This window comes from Lycorma delicatula, chromosome 4, assembly GCF_047948215.1.
Source record: "Lycorma delicatula isolate Av1 chromosome 4, ASM4794821v1, whole genome shotgun sequence".
In the NCBI taxonomy this organism is placed as follows: domain Eukaryota; kingdom Metazoa; phylum Arthropoda; class Insecta; order Hemiptera; family Fulgoridae; genus Lycorma; species Lycorma delicatula.
In genome coordinates, this window is record NC_134458.1 from 41786866 (window position 1) to 41808808 (window position 21943).

The 21943-nt window shown below is 28.3% G+C and overlaps 1 protein-coding gene across 2 annotated transcripts in view; it reads right to left on the minus strand.

Moving 5' to 3' along the window:
• Window positions 1-21943, minus strand: part of LOC142322836 (dual specificity protein phosphatase CDC14C-like) — an 86941-nt gene that overhangs the window by 42171 nt on the left and 22827 nt on the right. For both annotated transcript variants that reach the window (XM_075361908.1, XM_075361907.1), the window contains exons 5-8: window positions 19741-19870; window positions 12784-12871; window positions 10097-10327; window positions 8672-8810 (exon numbers count right to left, since the gene is read on the minus strand). In XM_075361908.1, the coding sequence (XP_075218023.1) occupies window positions 8672-8810; window positions 10097-10327; window positions 12784-12871; window positions 19741-19870 (588 nt within the window). The remainder of the gene's footprint in view (window positions 1-8671; window positions 8811-10096; window positions 10328-12783; window positions 12872-19740; window positions 19871-21943) is intronic.

Here is a 21943-nt window from a genome sequence, read left to right on the forward strand (position 1 = left end):
GCTCAATTTATTTAATCTATCAAATGATTTATACATAGAATGGTATTTTATGGAAGTTATTGGTTTCTGGATGGTATTAGGTGTAAAAGAAATCAATCAAAACTAAAAACACATATGTTAATGTGAAAAATAATGGAGTAATGTGATACAACCAATTGTTCATGAACAAAGGCGTATTATTCTCTAGAATTCTTGAAATTTAGTTTGGATATAAGCAATGGCCAACGAGTGTTGCAGAATTCCTTTCCTCAATTTACTTGGGCATGAGAACAGCAATAAAAAATCTTTACGCCGTTTAGCGTAAAGTTTCCGTTATTTTCAGTGAATTCCAAGCTAGGGTGGGTGGGTCCTGTTGTTTTGTTACAGGAATGTTAAATTTCACTTTGTTTCGTATTTTGGGCTTGTCAAAACTACCTGTTTTATTATTTGTTCTCGTGTTCGACCCTCCCTCCGTCATCCTTAGTGACCGTGTCCATTCTTCTATCGAATTATTTTTGACTACCCTTTTCATTTACCCGTTATTCTTTCGTTCCCAAACTACTACATGCACACATCTCTTGTCTTTTACACACACTCTCTCCTGTCCACTACCTGGATCTGGTTTCCCCCTTTTTTCTTTCACGCCATCTTTTCAGCAGAGTAGATCCAACATCTCACCAGTGCAGTCGCCTATGGCCATACTCTCCTGCAAACTTTGTGGTAATATTCTCATTCAAGCAGAATCTCAAAACTCGTCGTGATGCGTAGAATCACACATCTGTGATTCTATGCATCATTCTACCACTAAACCACATCACACCTCTGTATTCCTGATACACCAGTGCGGACTACGCCCAGGATTACATATGTATTCATATGTACTTGCTTTTACGAGTTCATCTCTTGCTAATATTTGTGTGTGATACAGGCAAGTGCAAATTATTCATATTAAACGTGTATGTTATCCTTGTTCATGTGTAGCCCATTTTATGGGTTATTAAATGCAAACTATCGTTCTTATCAAATCTACTTTTAATTTAAACACTACTTCAGAATTATAAAACTTATGTGCGATATATTTCATATATTATTATTGATAACTATTATTATATTTCGTGTTGTTCATCAAAAGTTCGTGTTCAAACGTCAGTTACTCAGAGCAAATTACCTTTACTTGAAATGTTTATTGCAATCAACTCTATCATTTAATCTAATTTAACTTGTTAATCGCCGAGATTAATTCTTATCTATTCATGCACTGAATTCATATTCTCTTAAATTAATCTAAAGAAAATTACTCCTGATATGAAGTTATGTTTTTGTACTTCTTTGTAACTTAATATTTTCAAGAAAGCTTACTATTAGAATAAATTCTATTTATATTATTATTTATTTTAATGTGATTATATTGTGATTTAATGCCTTCTATACTGAAATTATTGTAATTAATGTTTCCTAACCTAATGAAATCTGTTCATTGCTAATCTTCATAGTACAGTATATGTTAGTAGTGCAACTGTTTTCCAGTTCCACTTTCTATTGATGTTATGTCTTAAGCATCTAATTTAAAATTAAGGTGGTTTATGTTCTCTTATTTTCCGGCTCTGTTACATTGTGTATTTAAAAAGGTTTATTCATGTATTTTTGTATTTAACAGCATTATTCATTTGTTGATTCAGCTGATATGTTAAGTATTATTAAGTTATGTTAATTTCATAATTTCCTGTTATGTTTTAAGATTATGATTATAACATAAGTTCATTTGTTACACTTTCAATAAAGTCCAATTTCTTTTGGCAAATACTAGCTGTGTGTTTTTTGTTAACTTTACCCAACAAAAAAATTTGTGTTCCAAAATTTAAATCTTGAACAAAATTGAAGTCACTAAATGAATCAACACATTTCTATCTATAACTGGTGATGAATCATGATTCACTCTATAGAACCTCCCAAATGAGCCAAAACTGAAAAAACTTTGTTTTATCAAATAATAAAATTATTCATTTTGTTTTCTTTGATCACAGTGACATTGTTTTTCATAAATTTTTACCATAAGGTGTTATTAGACTGATAGACAAAAAAATTGTTTTAATGTTACTTGAATTGTGTTTTTGCATACATTACAGAAATCTGTACATACAATTTTTCTATCACCCTCAGTTTTAAATAAATTAAACTAAAAAAAAAAAAAAAAAATTAAGGGATAATACAGTTAAAATCTGTAAAATTTATAATTTTGCATGGCCATACCTGTGTTAGAATGACTTCGCTGATGCTTTTCTTTTATAAATAGCCTCAGTACATCCTGAATTAATTTCCAACAGTAATTGACTAGCATGTTAGTATTCCATTTCCCTTTATACTTTGCTTTTCGTCACCGAAATGTGTTGGTGGAAACGTTCACCATGTTTGTCACTTACGTCTCTGAGGTAGTCCAGGAAAAAATCCAGATATGAGTGGAGGAAATGTATTTTCAAAGACATTACTTCCCACAGCTCTGTATTAAGTAAGAAGTTGATTAACAATATTGTGTTAATTGTTGGATTTTTGTTTGCCGAGAAAAGTTTTGCAAACGTCTTTAAATTAAGCCTAAGTTGCACTTTCTACATTATTTAACATGAGTTAAATACATCATCTTTGACCAACTCTTATTTGAAGACCAACAGATATTCCTTCTTTAATTTTTCCTTCACTTGTATTCGGAAATTTCTGCCTGATGTACAAAAATTCGGGACTATCCTTCTTCACTGCTTTTACAGAATTTTTCATCAGTCCTAGCTTGATATGGAGAGGGGGTAAAAATATTTTTTTGGGTTCAACCAAGGGTTCATGAAGATTATTTTTCCCATTTGAAGTTAAGTTGTCTCATTTCTTCCACTCTTTGGTAACAATGTTTATCCCTAGCTCAGCTGTCCCATTCGCAAAGAAAACACATGTACTTAGTACAGCCTAACTGCATGCCTAACAAAATAGCTATAATTTTCAATCCTCACATATGTTCCCGCTATGTTTTTTATAATTTATTTTTTTCAAGAACGTCTTTCATTACATTGTATATCTCTTTTAAATTAATACCATAAGCGATTGGTATCGAAAGCCCAAAATTTTTGTATTTTTTTAAAGTAAATTCCAACCCTGCAATCTTGATCCTAACTGTTCAGCTTGAATTTTTGATAAATTTAAATCCCTAACCAAGTCATTTAATTCACCTTGTGATATAAGATGTGGCTTATTGGAAGATAATTGAAAATCATTGTTGTCTTCTTCAGTATTGCCTGATTCTTCATCGCTGCTTTCGAAACATATATTCACAGGTGGCTGAGGAACTGGAATAATTTCACTGTAAGGTACAGGCCTGATTGCAAATTGCAATGGAGGATATTTTACAGTATGTTTAGATCTTTTAGAAATTACAGAAACACTTGTTAAACAAAAGTAACAATTGGTTACATGATCCTTTGTTCACGCCAAACCATACGTACACCAAATGGTAAAGCCTTCAGTGAACCTTTCAGCCGTCCTCTTAAATATACAGAACATTTGTGCATACTATATGAGGAGGCCACATTTTATACTGATCACCGATTTTACACTGAAAGTACAAATGATATGTTTTTTTAATTAAAGGTGTAATGTTTTTTCTATTCGATTTTATGGTAAACATACATAACAGAACGCATCCACATCATTTACACAATTTCAAGGCATTATGATAGCATTGTTAACAAGATAGCAATAAGACTAAACAAAATTAATTCATTCCTAAATCCAGTGCTTAATACAAACAACACAGCTGTGTTTCCGGCTATATGTTTTGACCTGCACAAACATGATTAATCTTGTCCATGAAGGCTCACTCTTCAGTATTAGATATGTCATAATATGTGACCATGATATGATTTAATTCTTTGTCTAGTATTGTTTACTTATAGCTTACGAATTATGTTAACAAAGTTCAACAATAGATGAGCAAACAAAATACAATATAACAAATATATAACAAAATACAAATCGCATGTTATGAAACAAAAATTATGTTTATCAGTGTTATAAACAAAGAATAGTTAGGCTGTTGTGTGACGTTATTTGTAGAAAATTATTAAGTTTATGAAATAATTTAATAAGAAAAGTGTAATTCATGAAAATTACACGATGATAATGCTCTACTTTAAACTTCACTGTCAGTTCAGAAATATTTGATGAAAAATAATAAATTATCATACAACCGCTGCACTCCCCCTGTGTGACTTTTTTCTTCTCAAGAGTGAAAAAACTAATAAAAATACAATGTTTTGCATTATCATCATCATTAAACAAAAATCATTTAGCAAGTTTTTAGCCTATATTGTAAAGTCCCATTCTAGAAATGTTTTAAACATTAGAAACGATGTTGGCATAGTACGTTTTATCACATAAATATTAATTTTGAGGACATATCATAAATGTAAGTGAAAGGCAATTTTTTTTAAAGAAATGAAAACTAACAAAATTTTCATCAAGCCTGATAAAATATTTTCTGTAATAAGAATAGCCTGTTCAGTTATATTCATTTAAATAGTAACAAAATGTCAAATCTTCACTGATTTAGCAAATAGCAACATGCTCAAATCAGATGCACTAATTTAGACATCTAATTCACAAGCGATCAGATAAAATAAAACTTACTTGAAATACTGTGGCAAACTACAAAGCCACAGATGCTCACTTTTACTTTTATTGTGAGTTATCACAGTAATTTACATTAACGACTGGTTTTACACATAATTGTAACAGATCAGTGCTGATACAATGACTTAAACAAATGCTCGATTTTAAAATAAGACGAATTCATATTACCTATTTTGTAATTGCACGCTAATCAATTATTTAGATGAAGAAATTTAATTAAATTTTCAATTATTCAGTTTTCATAGCTTATTACACATGTTAAAATTATAAAAGCTATTTTAAGAATACTAAATACAATAAAATCATACTAGCAACTATTATAGAATAAAAACAAGAAAAAGCAAATATTATAAAAAGAAAAAGATTAGCATGCAAGAAAATGTCTTCACTGTAACAATAATCACTAGATGGAGGATGATAAAAACATCTAACCATGCTGGCTAGACAATTTTTAAACAGCCACAATAGTGATGATGTTTAGCATAATTCATCAAATTTTAAACACAATCAGAACTAGCTTTTGAGCTAGTTTTTTTTTTTTTTTTTTTTTATGAGTATTTGATCATTTTAAACCAGCAGAAAAGTCTGAATAACATTCTCAATAAGTATTTCCCTGAACAGTTATTTTTCTAAATATTTATAAATACTGCAAATAAGAACCAGAATTAAATGTCATACACAGTTTTTTATATTGTAACATGACCAGTATAATAAGCCAGGGAAACAGATTTCTTCCCATTAAGAAGAAAGAATGGGAAAATAATGTAAGAATTCAGAAGGAACTAAAAGGGATTCTTTTCTCTGACTACAACTTCGTTTAACAAACTGCTCTTTGTAATATAGACAATGGCACCTCCAAAAGCTGTTGATCGACCAGAAGGGTTAACGGATTGGAATAAGAATTTATAGGAAAACGATACGGTGTGAACGATGAAAATTATTAAGCTTCAACAATTAAGGGATGCGGCGGATACTGGTTCTGCAGGCCAGGGTATATAAATACTGCCAGGGACCAGCGGAGATAGTCAGTAGTTCTGCAAGAAGTCCTGCAAGGCCGTACTCAGTGTAGTTGTGATAATAAGCTATAGTTTCATAAGCCCAAGTTTGACACTGTTGCAGTGATGGCGATATCAGTAAGCATGTGGCAACGAGTGAAGAGTATGTCATCTGTATTCCATAGTGGACAGTGGGTGAATGCAGAAAGTTGTTCGGTGAGTTACTGGTAGTGAAAGTGACAATATTACATTTATTTGTAAAGTGTAGAGCAGTTCTATTGTAGACAGTAAAAATAATAATATTTGCAAAAATTAAACTGAATGAACTTTAGACTTTTCTAATGTTATCTTGTTGTTAATGCAATATTAGGTATTAATATTTGCAGTCATTATAACATTTTTAGTAAATTGGACTGTATTCTAGTTTTTATAATTTAACTGTCTTTAAACAAATCTTGTCCTTATTTGAATTATTATTTTGTATGTCATATATTCATTATTATTATTATTATTATTTTCTACATTTTTAGAGTAATATATTGTATTTATAAGAAATTTTTAGATTGTTAGCCTCTCAATAGCCTGGTCAAGCCATGAAGATGCAACAGTATGATATTTAAAGAGATTTAAGAACAGCATATGATTTTTGGTTTAAAAAAGCATAAGAATTTCATAACTGATATAAAAACCTATGACAAAGTGTATTATTGGATTACTGGAAATTAAAACCTTATTAGTTTTATTGCATTGACAATAACATTTAACTGATTATTATGGTTATTGGAGCTTGTAACAAGGTGGCCTTTTAACCCTTTTTGGCACCACATGAACAGTATAATGAAATAACAATGTGCACTGGCTAAATTTGCAGCCAAGACAATTTTTATAGTTTCTACTTCCCACCTTCCTTGTTTTCTTACATGTATAAAAAAAAATCTGAAAAATTCTTGTTTTCTTATTCTAAAAAAAAATTAAAAACATTATTATAAACTTCTTTTTAGACCAGATTTAATTTATAGAAAGATAAGTCAATATCTGGACAGTGGAAACTAATTTGAATTTAAAGGTTACCAAAGTTTTGACACTGAATGTTAAATTTACCTATAATACTAAGTGTTATGTATTTTACTTTAAAAATAGTTAAACCTCAAAACAAATATTAAAAAATCAGCTTTCAGAATTTTAATTGGGTATTTCTAAACGTTTTTTAAAGATGCTGAAAAGTCTGGATAATTTTTCAGTTTGTACTTGCATCAGTTATAGAACTATATTTGAAACTGAAATGACAGGTCTTGTGTGTGGTTTTTTTTTACATGTATTCATAAACAAACAATAAGAAAGATATAATTATTTTTATCTGTTTTACAATATTTTCACTACTTCTTATTTTATATTTTTATAATATTTTACTATTTCTGAAGTTATAAAGCATTAAGCAAAAATTTAAATAAAAAGTTACATTCTAATATTTTCTAGAATTCTAATTCTAGCTGAGAGTAAAAAAGATTTAGAAGAAACAATGAACGGCATGGATGAAGTCCTATGCAAGAACTAACACATGATAAGAAATTAGAACAAAACAAAAGTAATGAAATGTAATAGAAAAAACAATGCAGACGGACCACTGAATATAAAAATAGGAAGAGAAAAGATTACAGAGGTAGAAGAATTTTGCTATTTGGGAAGTAGAATTACTAAAAATGGATGAAGCAAGAGCAATATAAAATGCCAAATAGCACAAGCGAAACAAGCCTTCAGTCAGAAATATAATTTGTTTACATCAAAATTAATTTAAACGTCAGGAAAACATATTTGAAAGTATATGTTTGGAGCGTAGCTTTATATGGAAGTGAAACTTGGACAGATTGGATTACCTGAGAAGAAAAGATTAGAAGCTTTTGAAATGTGGTGCTATAGGAGTATGTTAAAAATTATATGGGTGGATAAAGTGACAAATGAAGAAGTGTTGTGGCAAATTGATAAAGAAAGAAGCATTTCCAAAAAAAATATAGGTAAAATAAGAAACAGACTTATAGGCCACATATTAGGGCATCCTGGAATAGTCGCTTTAATATTGGAGGGACATAATATTGGAGGTAAATGGGAAAAATTCTGCAAGCAGGCAACATTTGGAATATGTAAAACAAATTGTTAGGGATGTAGGATGTAGGGGGTATAATGAAATGAAACGACTAGCACTAGATAGGGAATCTTGGAGAGCTGCATCAAATCAGTCAAATGACTGAAGACAAAAAAAGTTACATATGATCTTGCATGTTTATTTTGTCTTATGATAGGAAAATTAAAGTTATACTCTCCATTGTTAAAAATAAAATATTTTTCTAAAAAAAAAAAGCTCTATTTATTATAGAATTTCTAAAAATGCTCTGTATAAGGGCTTAATGATTAAGTAATGATAACATAATTTTGCTTCTTAAAGTAAATGGTTTAAAAAATATAGAACATAAAAGTTAATTATTTTCAAATTAAATGAATATACAACGTATATTTGAGTAAGTGTAAATAGCCAGCAAAATCAAAGCTACCTATCATGTGGTAACAACTGGTGTCTAGCAATCTGTAATTTATGACTGTAGTGGCAACATATACTTGCCAGTAATGAAAGGGGAAACATGCTGACAGTGGACATGTAAAAAATATGCCATAAAACATAAAGAAATATAAATCTAATTTACATAAGTGGAAGAAGATGAAATTGAAATTTTATATATACATTATATTAACATAGATGCTTTGTTTCTAGACATCAAAAATACTGATAGGTCAATAAAAGTTCTTTAAAGGATACTTAATTTCATGAAAAAAATTGGTGATACAAATACTCATATGCATAAATGTCTGTCAACTTGAGATTAGAGTAAAGATACTACTCATATAAACATGAAAAATCTTCATACATACAGTACCTTCTTCCTTTAACTGGGTTAAGTAGAAAGTAAAATGTACTATTTTAAACAACTAATAATTTCTTCTCATGATTCTGATAAAACATAATAAACTACACTTACTCATGAAGCCAAATTTGCTGATGGCCAATAATAGAACCAGGTCTACAGATTCTTATCCAGGCTATCGTTTCACCAACAGTAAGCCTATAATGTTTCATTATATAACAGCCAATAAGTGAACCAGTTCTACCCAGCCCAGCTGAAAACAAATCCATACATTTATTCTTAATAAATAGCTAAATTTTAAAATATATTTATGTTAATACTTAACTTTTTTAAATATCAGTCCCACATAATATCTGAAAGTAACTAATCTGATCCAATAACATGCTTATAATAAGGAAAGTATACCGATATAATACGTTTATAATGATATAAGTTTTGTTTATACCAATGACAAATTTACTGACAAAACTTTATGCATGCTTTTCTTTTTAAAAGAAAAGCCACTTAATAAATGACTGAGATTAAATATAATGATGGTTGTATGGAAAAAATACTCATTTTGTAAGAAAAAAATGAGTAAACATTTTTAACAAAACTTTTTATTTTATTTTCGGTAATTTTTCCATAGTCACTATGAATATTTATGTACCTCTTGCAATGTGTATATTTTTGTATGCACTCATCTGCCATCAGAAGTATAGTCATTGCTTTCTTAAGGTGTTTCTATTTAAAATTCAAGGAGTTATATTGTTTGGACAACAGTCTGGGCTAGGTATTGTCAAAAGATTGTAGGATGACCTCTCTAGTGATTCTGAATTGAACTTAAAGCATTTGCATGGAACAAATTTCACATAGATCTGTATAATACTTAGATAAATGGTGACAATTTCAAGGATTATTTTGCAAGAAATATGATTTTTTGAGGATATCATTTTTAATTACGGCTGGATGTCAATTTTGTTTAATATATATATTCCTATTAATGATGAATAGTTACTAATCAAAAATGACAAAACTTTTAAAAAAAAGATGCATCTATACCATAGTTAACAATAATGCAGATTAAGTCATAAAATTTAATGCTAATTAAACAAATGCAGTAGTTTTAATTTACCAAAGCATTATTTTTTCTTCCATATTAATGAAAGTGACAAGTCTGATTTTTTTTATAAACAATGATTGCATTTACACCTTGATTCTGTAAAGAGAATACCTCTTTTGTCATAAGACATTAAATTTGCTGATTATAAGTCACTTAAATAAAAATATTTTCAATCCCTTTGGGTTATACAAAGTAGGATGCACATACGTATATTCCTTTACATAATGAAGAATAAAAAGAGTAACTTAGGTTCAAAATAAGCACTCATTTCCTCCAAAAAAGTAGTATAAAAATAGTACTTTAATCAGTATAAGATATTGTGGAAAAAATTTCCTTCTCATTCTCTTACTGAACTAAAGAGTGCTTCACATAAAATAGTTTTTATAGATATAAAGCATTATCAGCTAAGAAAAACCTAATAATAAAAATGTTATTACCTTTACAATGAACAGCCACGGCTCCACATGCATTCTCAGCAATTGTTAAGAACTGTTTCAGTATATTATCACTAGGAGTGCTACCATCAATAAAAAAAAGATCTTTATGGTCAAAACCCCCTTCACAAAACCTATTAGCATCATATATTTTTTTATTTAATCGTATCACAGTACTGACATTATTTTTTCGGAAGTAGGCAAAATATGACTCGGGAGAATGTAATGGATATCCTACAAAAAAATGTATAACCATTATAACAAATTAATAAAAAAAAAAAAAAAAAGTTCTATTTAAAATTATTTACTTCAAAAACAGAATATGACAGTTTCTAATTTTATGTTGAAGAAAATTATACTTTAACAACCAACTACATTTATAATAATAATAATAATATTAACACTTTCAAACATACAATTATCTATATACCTCATACAGTGTGGTCAAATGTTCTTTTAACAAAAAAAATTGGATAAGTAGTTTTCAACATATTTACATTATTCTTTATGTTCTGCTTACCATTACAGTCAATAGTAATCATTTTTTTATCACCTTAGTTCCCTTATCTGATAACCATGTCTGTCTCAATACAGTAACAAAACATTAATACAAAACAGCAATATTAGTCCTTTGTAACATGTTGTTTACGTTCTTGCAGTCAATCATTTTTGCTAGAAATCAGAATTTTTGAATTGTTTGTTTTTAGTTCTAGGGAATTATCTTATTTTGATCATTTTAAACATATATAAAAACTAATCATCATACTTTATCTATAGCTGAAATTAAGTGCAAAATACAATATATCGGACTGGTTTAGAACTGTCTTCAAGACAAAGCACAATATTGTTATAATATTATAGATCCTTTATATGATATTAAAATAACTAATAATAAAAAAATTATTTCTTTAGATAGTTGCAATATGTATTCTAACATAGATATATCTAAATCTTTAACAATTATTAAAAAACATTTAAAAACCAATAAAGATTTAAATACACAATATATAAATGAATTAACTGATATGATTAAATTATGTTGCGAATGTAGTTTTTTCACTTTCAACAATCAATATTATAACAACCACTTAGTTTAGCAATGGGAGAACCTTTATTGGCAACCTTTATATATACCAACAATTTTTATAAGATACGTCTATCAAAAACATCTTAACCCAACATGACATTATTTTATACAAACGGTATGTCGATGATACCATAATTACAAACAACGAAAATAATCAAAATGTAACCTGTACAATATTAAATAAATTTAATAATATTGATAAAAACATAAAATTTACTAAGGAAACAGAAGATAACAATTGTTTAAATTTTTTGGACATAAAAATATATAACAATAAAATAAGTTTAGAAATATTTTGTAAATCATCTTCAAATGACACAATAATTAATTATAATTCATTTCATCCATGGTCTCAAAACATGGCTGTTTTTAATGCACTCTTATATAGAGCCATACATTATTTAAAACATGATAAAGTTTCTCTAAACAAGGAAACTGAAATTATTAAAAACACTGCTCACACAAATGAATAAAATATTAATACAATAAATAAATTATATAAAAGAATAAACAATAAAATTAACACAATAAAACAATATAAAATTATTGCCAGAAAAAACTGAAAAAATATAAATAAAAAATAAAAATACACCATTCAGTCAAAAAATTGCAAAATTTTACAAAATAATTAACATAATACCAGCTTATACAACAAATAACAAATCTATTAATAATTATAATAAAACATTAAATAATAATGATTCTAACTTTAATAAACAGGGAGTATAAAGTTTAAGTTGTAAAGATTGTGATATGACCAACCGAAAATTTTCTATACGTGTAAAAGAACATATTGGTAGTATTAAAGATAATAAATCTGAAAATTCTATTATGCTAAACATATCTTAGATAATGATCAAACATACAGTCCAAATACATATATAAAATTTTTAGATATTAATATTTACTTACTTTGAAATATTAGGAATATATTTTTTACCATTTTTTTTTTTAATCACCCATCGCCTTCCTAGACTGCCGTAACGCCCCCAATTTTCTGTTGGTCTTCTACACCCTCCCCCCTAAAGGCCTCCAGCACCCACAAGGGGGTGTTATTGCCCACTTTGAGAACGAATACATTAGACCAACCCGATGGGTTAAATTAAAATTTACTGTTAGTATGTTAAAAAACTGATAGGTTTTCTAGCTAAATCCTGTGATTAGGAAAAATATGCATGGCATTTAACAAACAATGTGATAAATATGAGATTTCAAGAAGAAAAAACAAAGTAAAAAATGTTTTTCAGTAAAACTTAAATCTACATAGAAAAAACTTGATACTAACCACAAATTGCAAAAACCAATTTTGTAATAGTGAGATAAGAATTAGAAACAAAACATATGATTCAAATGCTATATACACCTAACATTTTTATGTAGGGCTTGTATAGTTTAAGATATTGTCGTTTTATTGTGAAGCGTATATAGCATTATCTTAATAAGAGAAGATACTTTCTGTAATTAAGGAAGATGAGTGATTTTAAATAAATAAAACAATTAAATGATTTTAAATTCAATAATAATAATAATAATAAATATGCTCAGAAACAATATAAAATAAAGAAAATAATTTACAAGATTTACTGTAAAACTGTTCACTTACCATTTTCAATCTTACTTTTAGAATGAGGACCACAAAAAGCAATAAACTTCTGAGGTACAATCCAGTTAAGGTCACCATTTTCAACTCTCTGTAGAAATTATTTATAAACATAAATACACAATGCTAAGTTAAAATATAAATCAATAAATATGTTATGAAAAACAGATATCTGTAGAAGACCAATATTTATAAACATGTGTGTAAATTGTATACTTGTGTATAAATACTATGAGTACCAGAACCAGTACTGCTTTTTGTGTAATGATATTTAAAAGTACTTTACAACAGAAGTGAGCACTCACTGATTTTGAAAAGATTTTGTAGGCTTATTATGAATGTGCACAGTCAACAATCATAACATTTTATGCACCATTTTAAAAAAGAGATTATGAGCTTTCTGGTAATAATTATACTTTTTCACTATCCATTCATATATTATCATTATCTATGTTAACATAAATAATATGTGGCAATCTAGCCATGATTGTAGAAAATTTATTTTTTTGTCAATTGGTAATTTTTTGGTATCTTATATATAATTAACTTAAACTAATTCATTAAGTACTGTATTTTGCTATTATTATTATTAATTGTATAAGCTACTGTTTTAATGTAAAGATTTAATGATACATATAAAAAACATTAATACATTTTTAAAAAGACATTGCTAGCAGTATATATATATATATATACATGAGAGTAAGTCAATTATTATCTGCTATTTAGTTATATTTTTGTTTATGCTTGTAGTACTGTCGTGTTGCATAGATAACGCATGCATGGTTTAATTGTTATGTCTGTGAAGTTTTGATGCTGCTAGGTTAGTTCCATTATCACTGCCCTGCTGTTAACCGTGGCTGCTCCGCTTTCTGTTTGCATCAAAGAAGTGGTCGGAAGGTGTATCAAGGGCCAAAATTCATCGAAGACTTTCGGTACAGTACGGGAACAGTGTGTTGCCGCAACTGAGTCTACGAATGAATTGAAAAATTCAAAAATGGTCGCACAAGTGTTATGCACAACGAAGGAGCCGGACGACCATTTACCACCATAAATGAGGAAAACATTAAGTGTGCACTTGACATGGTTTTCTTAGACAGACGAGTAACTATTGATGAAGTGGCACATCGTCTGCAAATTAGTCATGGTTCTGCCTACGAAATCATCCACAGTAGACTTGGGTTTCATAAACTCTATGCAAGATGGGTCCCAAAGCAACTCACACAGTTTCATAAACAAATGCGCTTGGACATTGCCAAAAACATTTGGATCACTATGGTAACAAATGGGACATCTTCTTAGACAGAATCATCACTGGTGACGAAACACAGATCCATCATTACGAGCCGGAGAGTAAATGACAGAGTATGGAATGGAAACATCCAAATTCACCCTGCAAAAAAAAGTTCAAGACCCAACCATCTGCAGGAAAACTGATGCTTACGGTTTTTTGGGACTCACAAGGCCCAGTACTGGAACATTATGAGAAAAGGGGCACAACAATAAACAGTGAGATGCTTACTGCCAAGCTGAAGCCTGCAATTCGAAGCAAATGCCTACGACTGCTGTCAAAAGGGTTGTGTTGTTGCACGACAATGCCTGTCCACATACTGCTGCCCACACTGCTGAAACGCTCCAGAAACTCAACTTTGAAGTACTGGTTCATCCTACGTATAGTCCTGATCTTGCCCCTTCTGCCTACCGCTTGCTTGGTACACTCAAAGAGGCATTGAGTGTACTGTCGATTTACCTCGGACGAAACAGTGAAAGAAATGGTGAATTTGTGGCTCACAGCTCAACCAAAAACCTTCTTTTATGAGGGCATCAGGAAGCTTGTGTAACGATGGACCAAGTGCGTTGAAATGCAAGGGGACTATGTTGAAAAATGATGTACATGTAAGTTTCCTATTTGTATTGCACTAAAATCTATAACTACATTGCAGATAATAATTGACTTACCCTCATATATATATATATATATATATACCATATATATATATACCCTCATATATATATATATGAGGGTAATATATAAATCCATCCAAGTACAGAAATAAGAAAACCTTATTTTATTATTTTCTTTATAATTTTTATGATAGTACTTTCGTGGGATCCTACATCATCAGTTGAACATAAAATGTGTATACAATTAAATATTAAACACAAAAAAATTAAATGTACATATGCAGAGGCATATGGAGCCATAAGTAAAATAAAATAACCTGTATGTGGCTAGCCAAATACTATATTAATAGCACCTGTGCTATTAATATTATCTAGGAAAATTTCATGTATTATCTAGGAAGGTACTGCTATCTGTTGCAGCTTTTATGAGTATATCTCCTTAAAAATCTGTCTGTAGGTTGATCAAGTTGTATATATAATATTTCTCTAAAATATCTAAATTTTTATTTATATTTCTTTTTTTTAATTCTCAATATTTCCAAATTAATATTGACATCAGAAATAGAATGCTTATTATTTATAAGGTGATCCACAACATTAGAAAAGCCCATCTTATAAACCCCACATAAATTGTATAAATAAGTATTATTATTGTTTTTTAAATATTTTATTTTGTGGTTGTTAGTTTTACATACAGGTTTAAATTTATCCCTGTCATAAACTTTGGTTATATTTTCAACAATACTATTGGTGTATGAATAATTTTAAGTAAACATTATCAACCTTCTGTGTATTATGAATTGGTTTTGAAGTTATTGTACTATTAAGCTTTGATATTTGTTTTTTTATATGTATTATCTCAACAAAGCACTATATCCATTTTGAATTGTAATTTGTTTTATAGTATTTATTTCTGTGTTTAATTTCTCTTTATTATTTTGTGTATAATAGACAGCTCTATTAATCATATTTGTATATATGTTAATTTTATGAGACCAAGGATGATTTGATTTTCTATGAATTGTTTTATTGGCTATAGGTTTCCTGTATATCAAAGTTACAATTTGATTATTTTTGTCAATTTCAATACTAACATCTACAAGATTTACTGTTCTGTATATAACTATTTCAAAAATAAACTTTAAATTATAATATTATGAATTGCGTTTATTCAAAATTATGAGGTGTTCATTATTTATAACAAGATCATAAACGAGAAAAACATCATCTACATAATGAGTCCATAATGAAACCTTGTCCATAATGCCATAGACAATTTTACTCTCAAATCTTGTAAGTATACCTCTGACATGACAGCAGATAAAGGAAATCCCATAGACAAGGTATTTTCCTGTGTATAACACTTGTTATTAAATTTAAAGTAATTTTGTTACATATATTCCTTATGATAGTGATGATGTTATCAATAAATTTAGAGTCTTCATGATTATTTATTAATTTATTTTTTATTATATGAATTGTTTTATCAATAGCTATGCTAGGATACATGTTACTTATATCCTAAATCACCATACTAGTGTTTCTGCCGACTGTTAAGTTTTTTAATTTATTTACAAATTTGTAAATAAGATAAAATGTAATGATTGTGAGGATATTTATATAGGTAAAACCAATAGATCATTTAAAGTCAGATTTTAAGAACATTCTAGGTTTATAAAAATAAAAAATTGGGCTTTTCTAATATTGTGGATCACCTTATAAATAATAAGCATTCTATTTCTGATGTCAATATTAATTTGGAAATATTGAGAATTAAAAAAAGAAATATAAATAAAAATTTACATACTTTAGAAAAAAAAAAAATATATATATATATATATAAGCAAAGATTCAACTTAATCAACCGACAGACAGATTTTGAAGGAGATATACTCATAAAAGCTGCAATAGATAGCAGCACCTTCCTAGATAATACATGAAATTTTCATTTATTTAAATATCATAGTATTAGTATTTGGCTAGTCACATACAGGTTATTTTATGTTTTTATTTTACTTATGACTTCTTCATATGCCTTTGCATATGTATATGTAATTTTAATCTTTTAATTTTTTTTGTGTTTAATATGTAATTGTATACACATTTTATATATGACTGATGATGCGGGATCCTGTCAAAGAACTATCGTAAAAATTATAAAGAAAATAAAAATAATAAAATAAGGTAAGAATTTTCTTAATTAAATAAATGGGTGGATTAAGATGATTTATATTATTAGTGCAGAGGTGATATGGATCTTAAAAGGATTGACTATAGAAAAAAAAAAAATATATATATATCTTTTGATGCTACTGCCAACAATGTTAGTTTAAATTTACTCTTTATATTTCATTGATTTTGTGAACTTTTTATTCTTGCGAAACAGATATTTATTCTAAAACTGATTTAGTTAAAACCGTAAAATTTACCATAACAAACACTTTTGAAAAGTGTCCAATGACAATACTGAAAGCTTGCCAAGTAGCAAAGATTTGATATCAACATTTATATATTTATAAAATGGAAAAAACTACCTTCGTGTAAAAAATTAAAGTAAATCAAATATTATTTTCTTCAGAAAACTCTGGTCTTTTTAATTCAAGTATTTTTACAATGTAAATACTTTTTTAATGAAAATAAATACCTAGTAAATTGTCCTTACTGTAAAAAATTTACAATAATAAAAAACATATCTAATTCAATGGAGACTGCACAGAAATAATAAAAACAATTATAAAAATTAAAAAACACAATTGCCAAAAAATAAATTTAACTAAAAAAAGAAAGCAAGTATGGAAATAAAGGACTAAAAATCGTTATGTTGTATTTAATTAAATAAAATAATGGGTGACCAATCAACTATCAGACAGTTTTAATTTATTTAAATATATTTTTCATGAAAATATTTAAATGCAGTCGTGGAGTTCTGAATAGTAATTATCATATATTAAAGAGCCCCTGACTGCTTTTAAAAATTTTCTTTGAAGGACAAAATTTTCTTATCAATGTAAGACCTGGTGAGAACTTAATCATTAGACAACCTTAAATGCCTGCTATTTCTAGAACATGAAAAATATATTTAAACAAATTAAAACAATCTGAAAGTGATTGGTCACCCATTATTTTATTTAATTAATTACTACATAATGATGTTTACTCCTTTATTTCCATACGTTATTTTCTTTTTTTAGTTCAATTTATTTTTATTTTTTTTTAATTCTCGGCAGTTATGTTTTTTACTTTTTATAACTGTTTTTATTATTTAATACTTTTTAGTGATCATTGAGAAAAATTCATGATTCGAAAATTTATGGATATAACGTATTTAACATACTGAACCAAACGAGGAAAGTAAAAAACATTTCAATTTATTTACTTAATTGGGGTATAACAATCTAAACTTACAGATTTCTCAAGCGATTAAGTTCCTCAAGACGTTTTATCGTGAGGATGATACAGCAATTTTCTGGGATCCAAACAACTAATGGCTAAATCCTTGAACCATTTCACACGACTCAGTACTACATAGGCCTGGCTCTTGGCAAAGATGTGAGTGTTCAGATCTATGACAGCTCTATCTAGAATAGTTCCTTGTAGTTTATTCACTGTCACAGCCCAGCACAATATTGGTGGCAGCATATGCCGTTCCATTTTGTCCTGTTCTTCTAAAGCATTAAATTCGACAATAGTTTGCTTGATCCTCAATCCAATGCTGACAGCATTAATTATAATGTCATCAACTCTACAAAGACCATTTGTGGGAACTTGCTGGGCTCAAGCTGGTCTCGGTGTAGCATTGGTTAGCTGGTCTCGGCCATTCAATTCTTCTGAGTATTTCAGTTAATTTCTGTTCTGATTTGGTTCCACCGTGATTTTGTATTATACTAGCAAATACCCCATTTGAATTTTGAAAATTGGAAGATTGGTTGCGAAGATATAACAACAATTCCAAATAACCATGATCTGTTAGATCGAGAGTGTACCTGAAGCATGCAAAACTTAGCCTTCAACCTACTAAGAAATACCTCGTTTAAATTCAGAAAATCGGATGATTATTTGCAGAGATATTATTATAAGAGCACCCCACTACACCTCCCAAAACAGCGCCCCAGGGACACCCTGATTGTTACCAGTTGATGGTGATAATTGGTCTAGCCTCGCACAAGGTGCTCACATCCCCTTACACACAGTTCCCATGGGAGCCCATTATTAATAAACAGAAATGTTAAAAATTTATTATTTTATTTTATTTAAAATAAATTCAATTTTACTATTTTTGTAATATTATTCATTTGATTGATTTGAATCATTCAATTCAAAACCAGCTAATATGGTGATAGGGGTTCACAGTCCACAGTTCATTAAAGTTTATGCTTCAACCAGCAAATCTCATCTACTACATATATTTTTAAATGCATACACATATAAATATATATATATATTTATATTTACATATTTATATAGCCTGTGACACTCCGGAAAATATAAGGATTCCAACACAGGATTCATAAGGAATCGAAAATGTAAGGATTCATACATACACTTTAAAAACATTACTTCTTTTTGGACATTCATGTAAAAAGAAGAGTATTTTCAGTTTAACTTAACATGTAAACCATTAAATATACTCACTGAAAAATTTTTCAGGGAATATAAATAAAATTTAGATCTTGGCCAACACTGTCCTGCAGTTTTAACAATAAATATCTAAACATTCAAAATTTCTAACATACTACGACTAATATAAAATGGCATCATCAGTTATGAATAACTTACAATCAAATTAATATAAATTGGTTATACTCCCATGAAGATGAACAATAACACCTTCTACTGTATTATAAACCAAATTAAAAGTATTCTGTCGTAGTTTAATTAGGCTTCAATCACTGAATTAAATTAGTGCTTCATATGTTGAGATTCAGTTAGCAGTACAGATTAACCTCAGACTAGACAAGACTAATTAATTAATAAACTGTAAACTAGACAGTTCTCAACTGTGAGGCACTATAAAATCATGAAAAGCAAATAGGGTTACAAGAAAAATGTACATACCTCGTAGTGTTCATATTCTTCAACATCAAAATCAGTAAAATTGAAGAATCCAAGTGAATGAGTTTTATATACAGCATTAAGGCAATCTTTCAAACTTAACTGGTAAACTGGAGCTCCAAATGATGCATCCCTGTGAAAAAGAAAAAAAAACTAGTTTTACAGTTTTATTTAATAATATAATATTCATATATAATTAAGAACAATAGCATGAAATCCTTTGCGCATAATATACACATAAATAATACTCATATACGTAACAGTGCTCCTGATTACATAGCAAACAGTCATCAGTTTTTTATGAAAAGTTATTTATTTATTCTGTAAGAAAAATTTTGATTTAATAACTAATTTTGTGAAACAACAATGGAAAGTTAGAAAAGTATACGATTAAAATATACTTAGTAATTTTGCCCACTAGAGGAAAATATATGGAAATAGAAAAAGAAAGATTATATGGTTATTAGTGCAGATTAATAATTTAAACAATTAAACAAACCATACCTAATACAAACTCTTGTGGCACAGTGGTGAACATCAGCAATAACAAACCCTAATACCAAATTATCAAATGATGGTTGATAAAGAAATAATAAAGATGCAATTCTAGAAAACAAGGCAATGTTGAAGATGAAGATAAAATAAAGCAAATAATGTTCTTTCAGTTAAAGTAGTAATAGAAGGAATAAAAACACCTATCATCCTTTCTTAAACACAGTTTCATATTACATAATATAAAAATTAATATGTATTCTATTATTTTACTTAATCATATATTAATTTCATATATAAAAATGTTATATGTCACATACAAACTTTTACTAATATAAAGTAGCCTATATTCAGTGAAGAAAAATAAAACATTATATAAATGAAGAGTAAGGTTATGCTGTGTTTAGTGGTAAGAGCTATCCTAGCTATTGTCTGTAGTAGTGAGATTTTACTACAGTATGTGTGATTGTGTTAGTGCAGTAATCTACTGGGTGACTCAATTTGTTAGTCCTCACCAGTACTTACATAATACTTTATTGACTATTGTGTTTTTGTCAACACTGATATAACTTTACATATAAATGCCAGGCAATTAACTCATAAATAATTCGATTCAGTTAACGCCAGATGAAAGCATCAAAACATAATTTGTATGCATAACTATTGAGAGTGAATTACAATGCTATAAGATTTGATTACAAAAGAATAGCTCTTAGTGAATAGAGTATATCTTTGTTATACTGTAGGTAAAGTGATCATTTCACCTCTCTCCCTTTAGCTGTGGTATATAATTGGAGAACAATGTATATAAATTTAAGTATTTAACTCATTCAAACTGTTTTACTCACATGGAATTTGTATTGATATAAATTTTATAGCTCTTGGCTGTAAATAATTTTTTATAAAATATAATTTTTATATATTTATAATAATTATCCTAATATTATTTTATGTAATATTAAAAATAAAAAAAAAGCATACTGATGGCTTTACAGCTATACATAAATTTTTATTATGATTAAAATAAATACCAATAAAAACTACAGAAACAATTTTTTTTTAATATAACATTAAGTATGAAAAACAATTATGTTAGATTACATTACCATACACTTCAATTTTTATCTTGAAAAAAAAATAATGATACTAAAACAAATTAAATAATCTCTCCATATTTATTGGCTGAAAGTTACCAACTAGTGCATGTACCTTTTATTTATTAAAATTTTTTCTTACTCGAATAATAAGAAAAATTTAAAAAATTCATTTCAATTACAATGAAAAATTTACTGAAATTTTCTTTATACTTATATAAAAATTTTAACAAAACCTTAAATCTTAACTAAATTTACTGAACAGCTCTAGTACATTTGTCAAGTTTTGGGTGGAATTTTCTGTTCAATCAGCAATTGCATAATAAAAATTGGTAAACAGCGACTGACAAGAATTTTTTATGCTTACTTTTACTTCACTACAACAGACTGAGTCCCCATTACAAGAGTAGTCATTTTTTATGATAACATAGCAAATGACAGAAAATAAAGACTCTTGCTGGAAATTAAATCCATGATTGCTATTGAGAAGTCAGTACTTTTTTATAAAAAGAATTCCATAAGCAATGCTATTAATAAACAGTTCATAAAGATTTTAATAATCAGAGGTAATTTAATAAAGTTGTTTAGTAAAGATAGTAATGGTCAATTTATGCATAAAC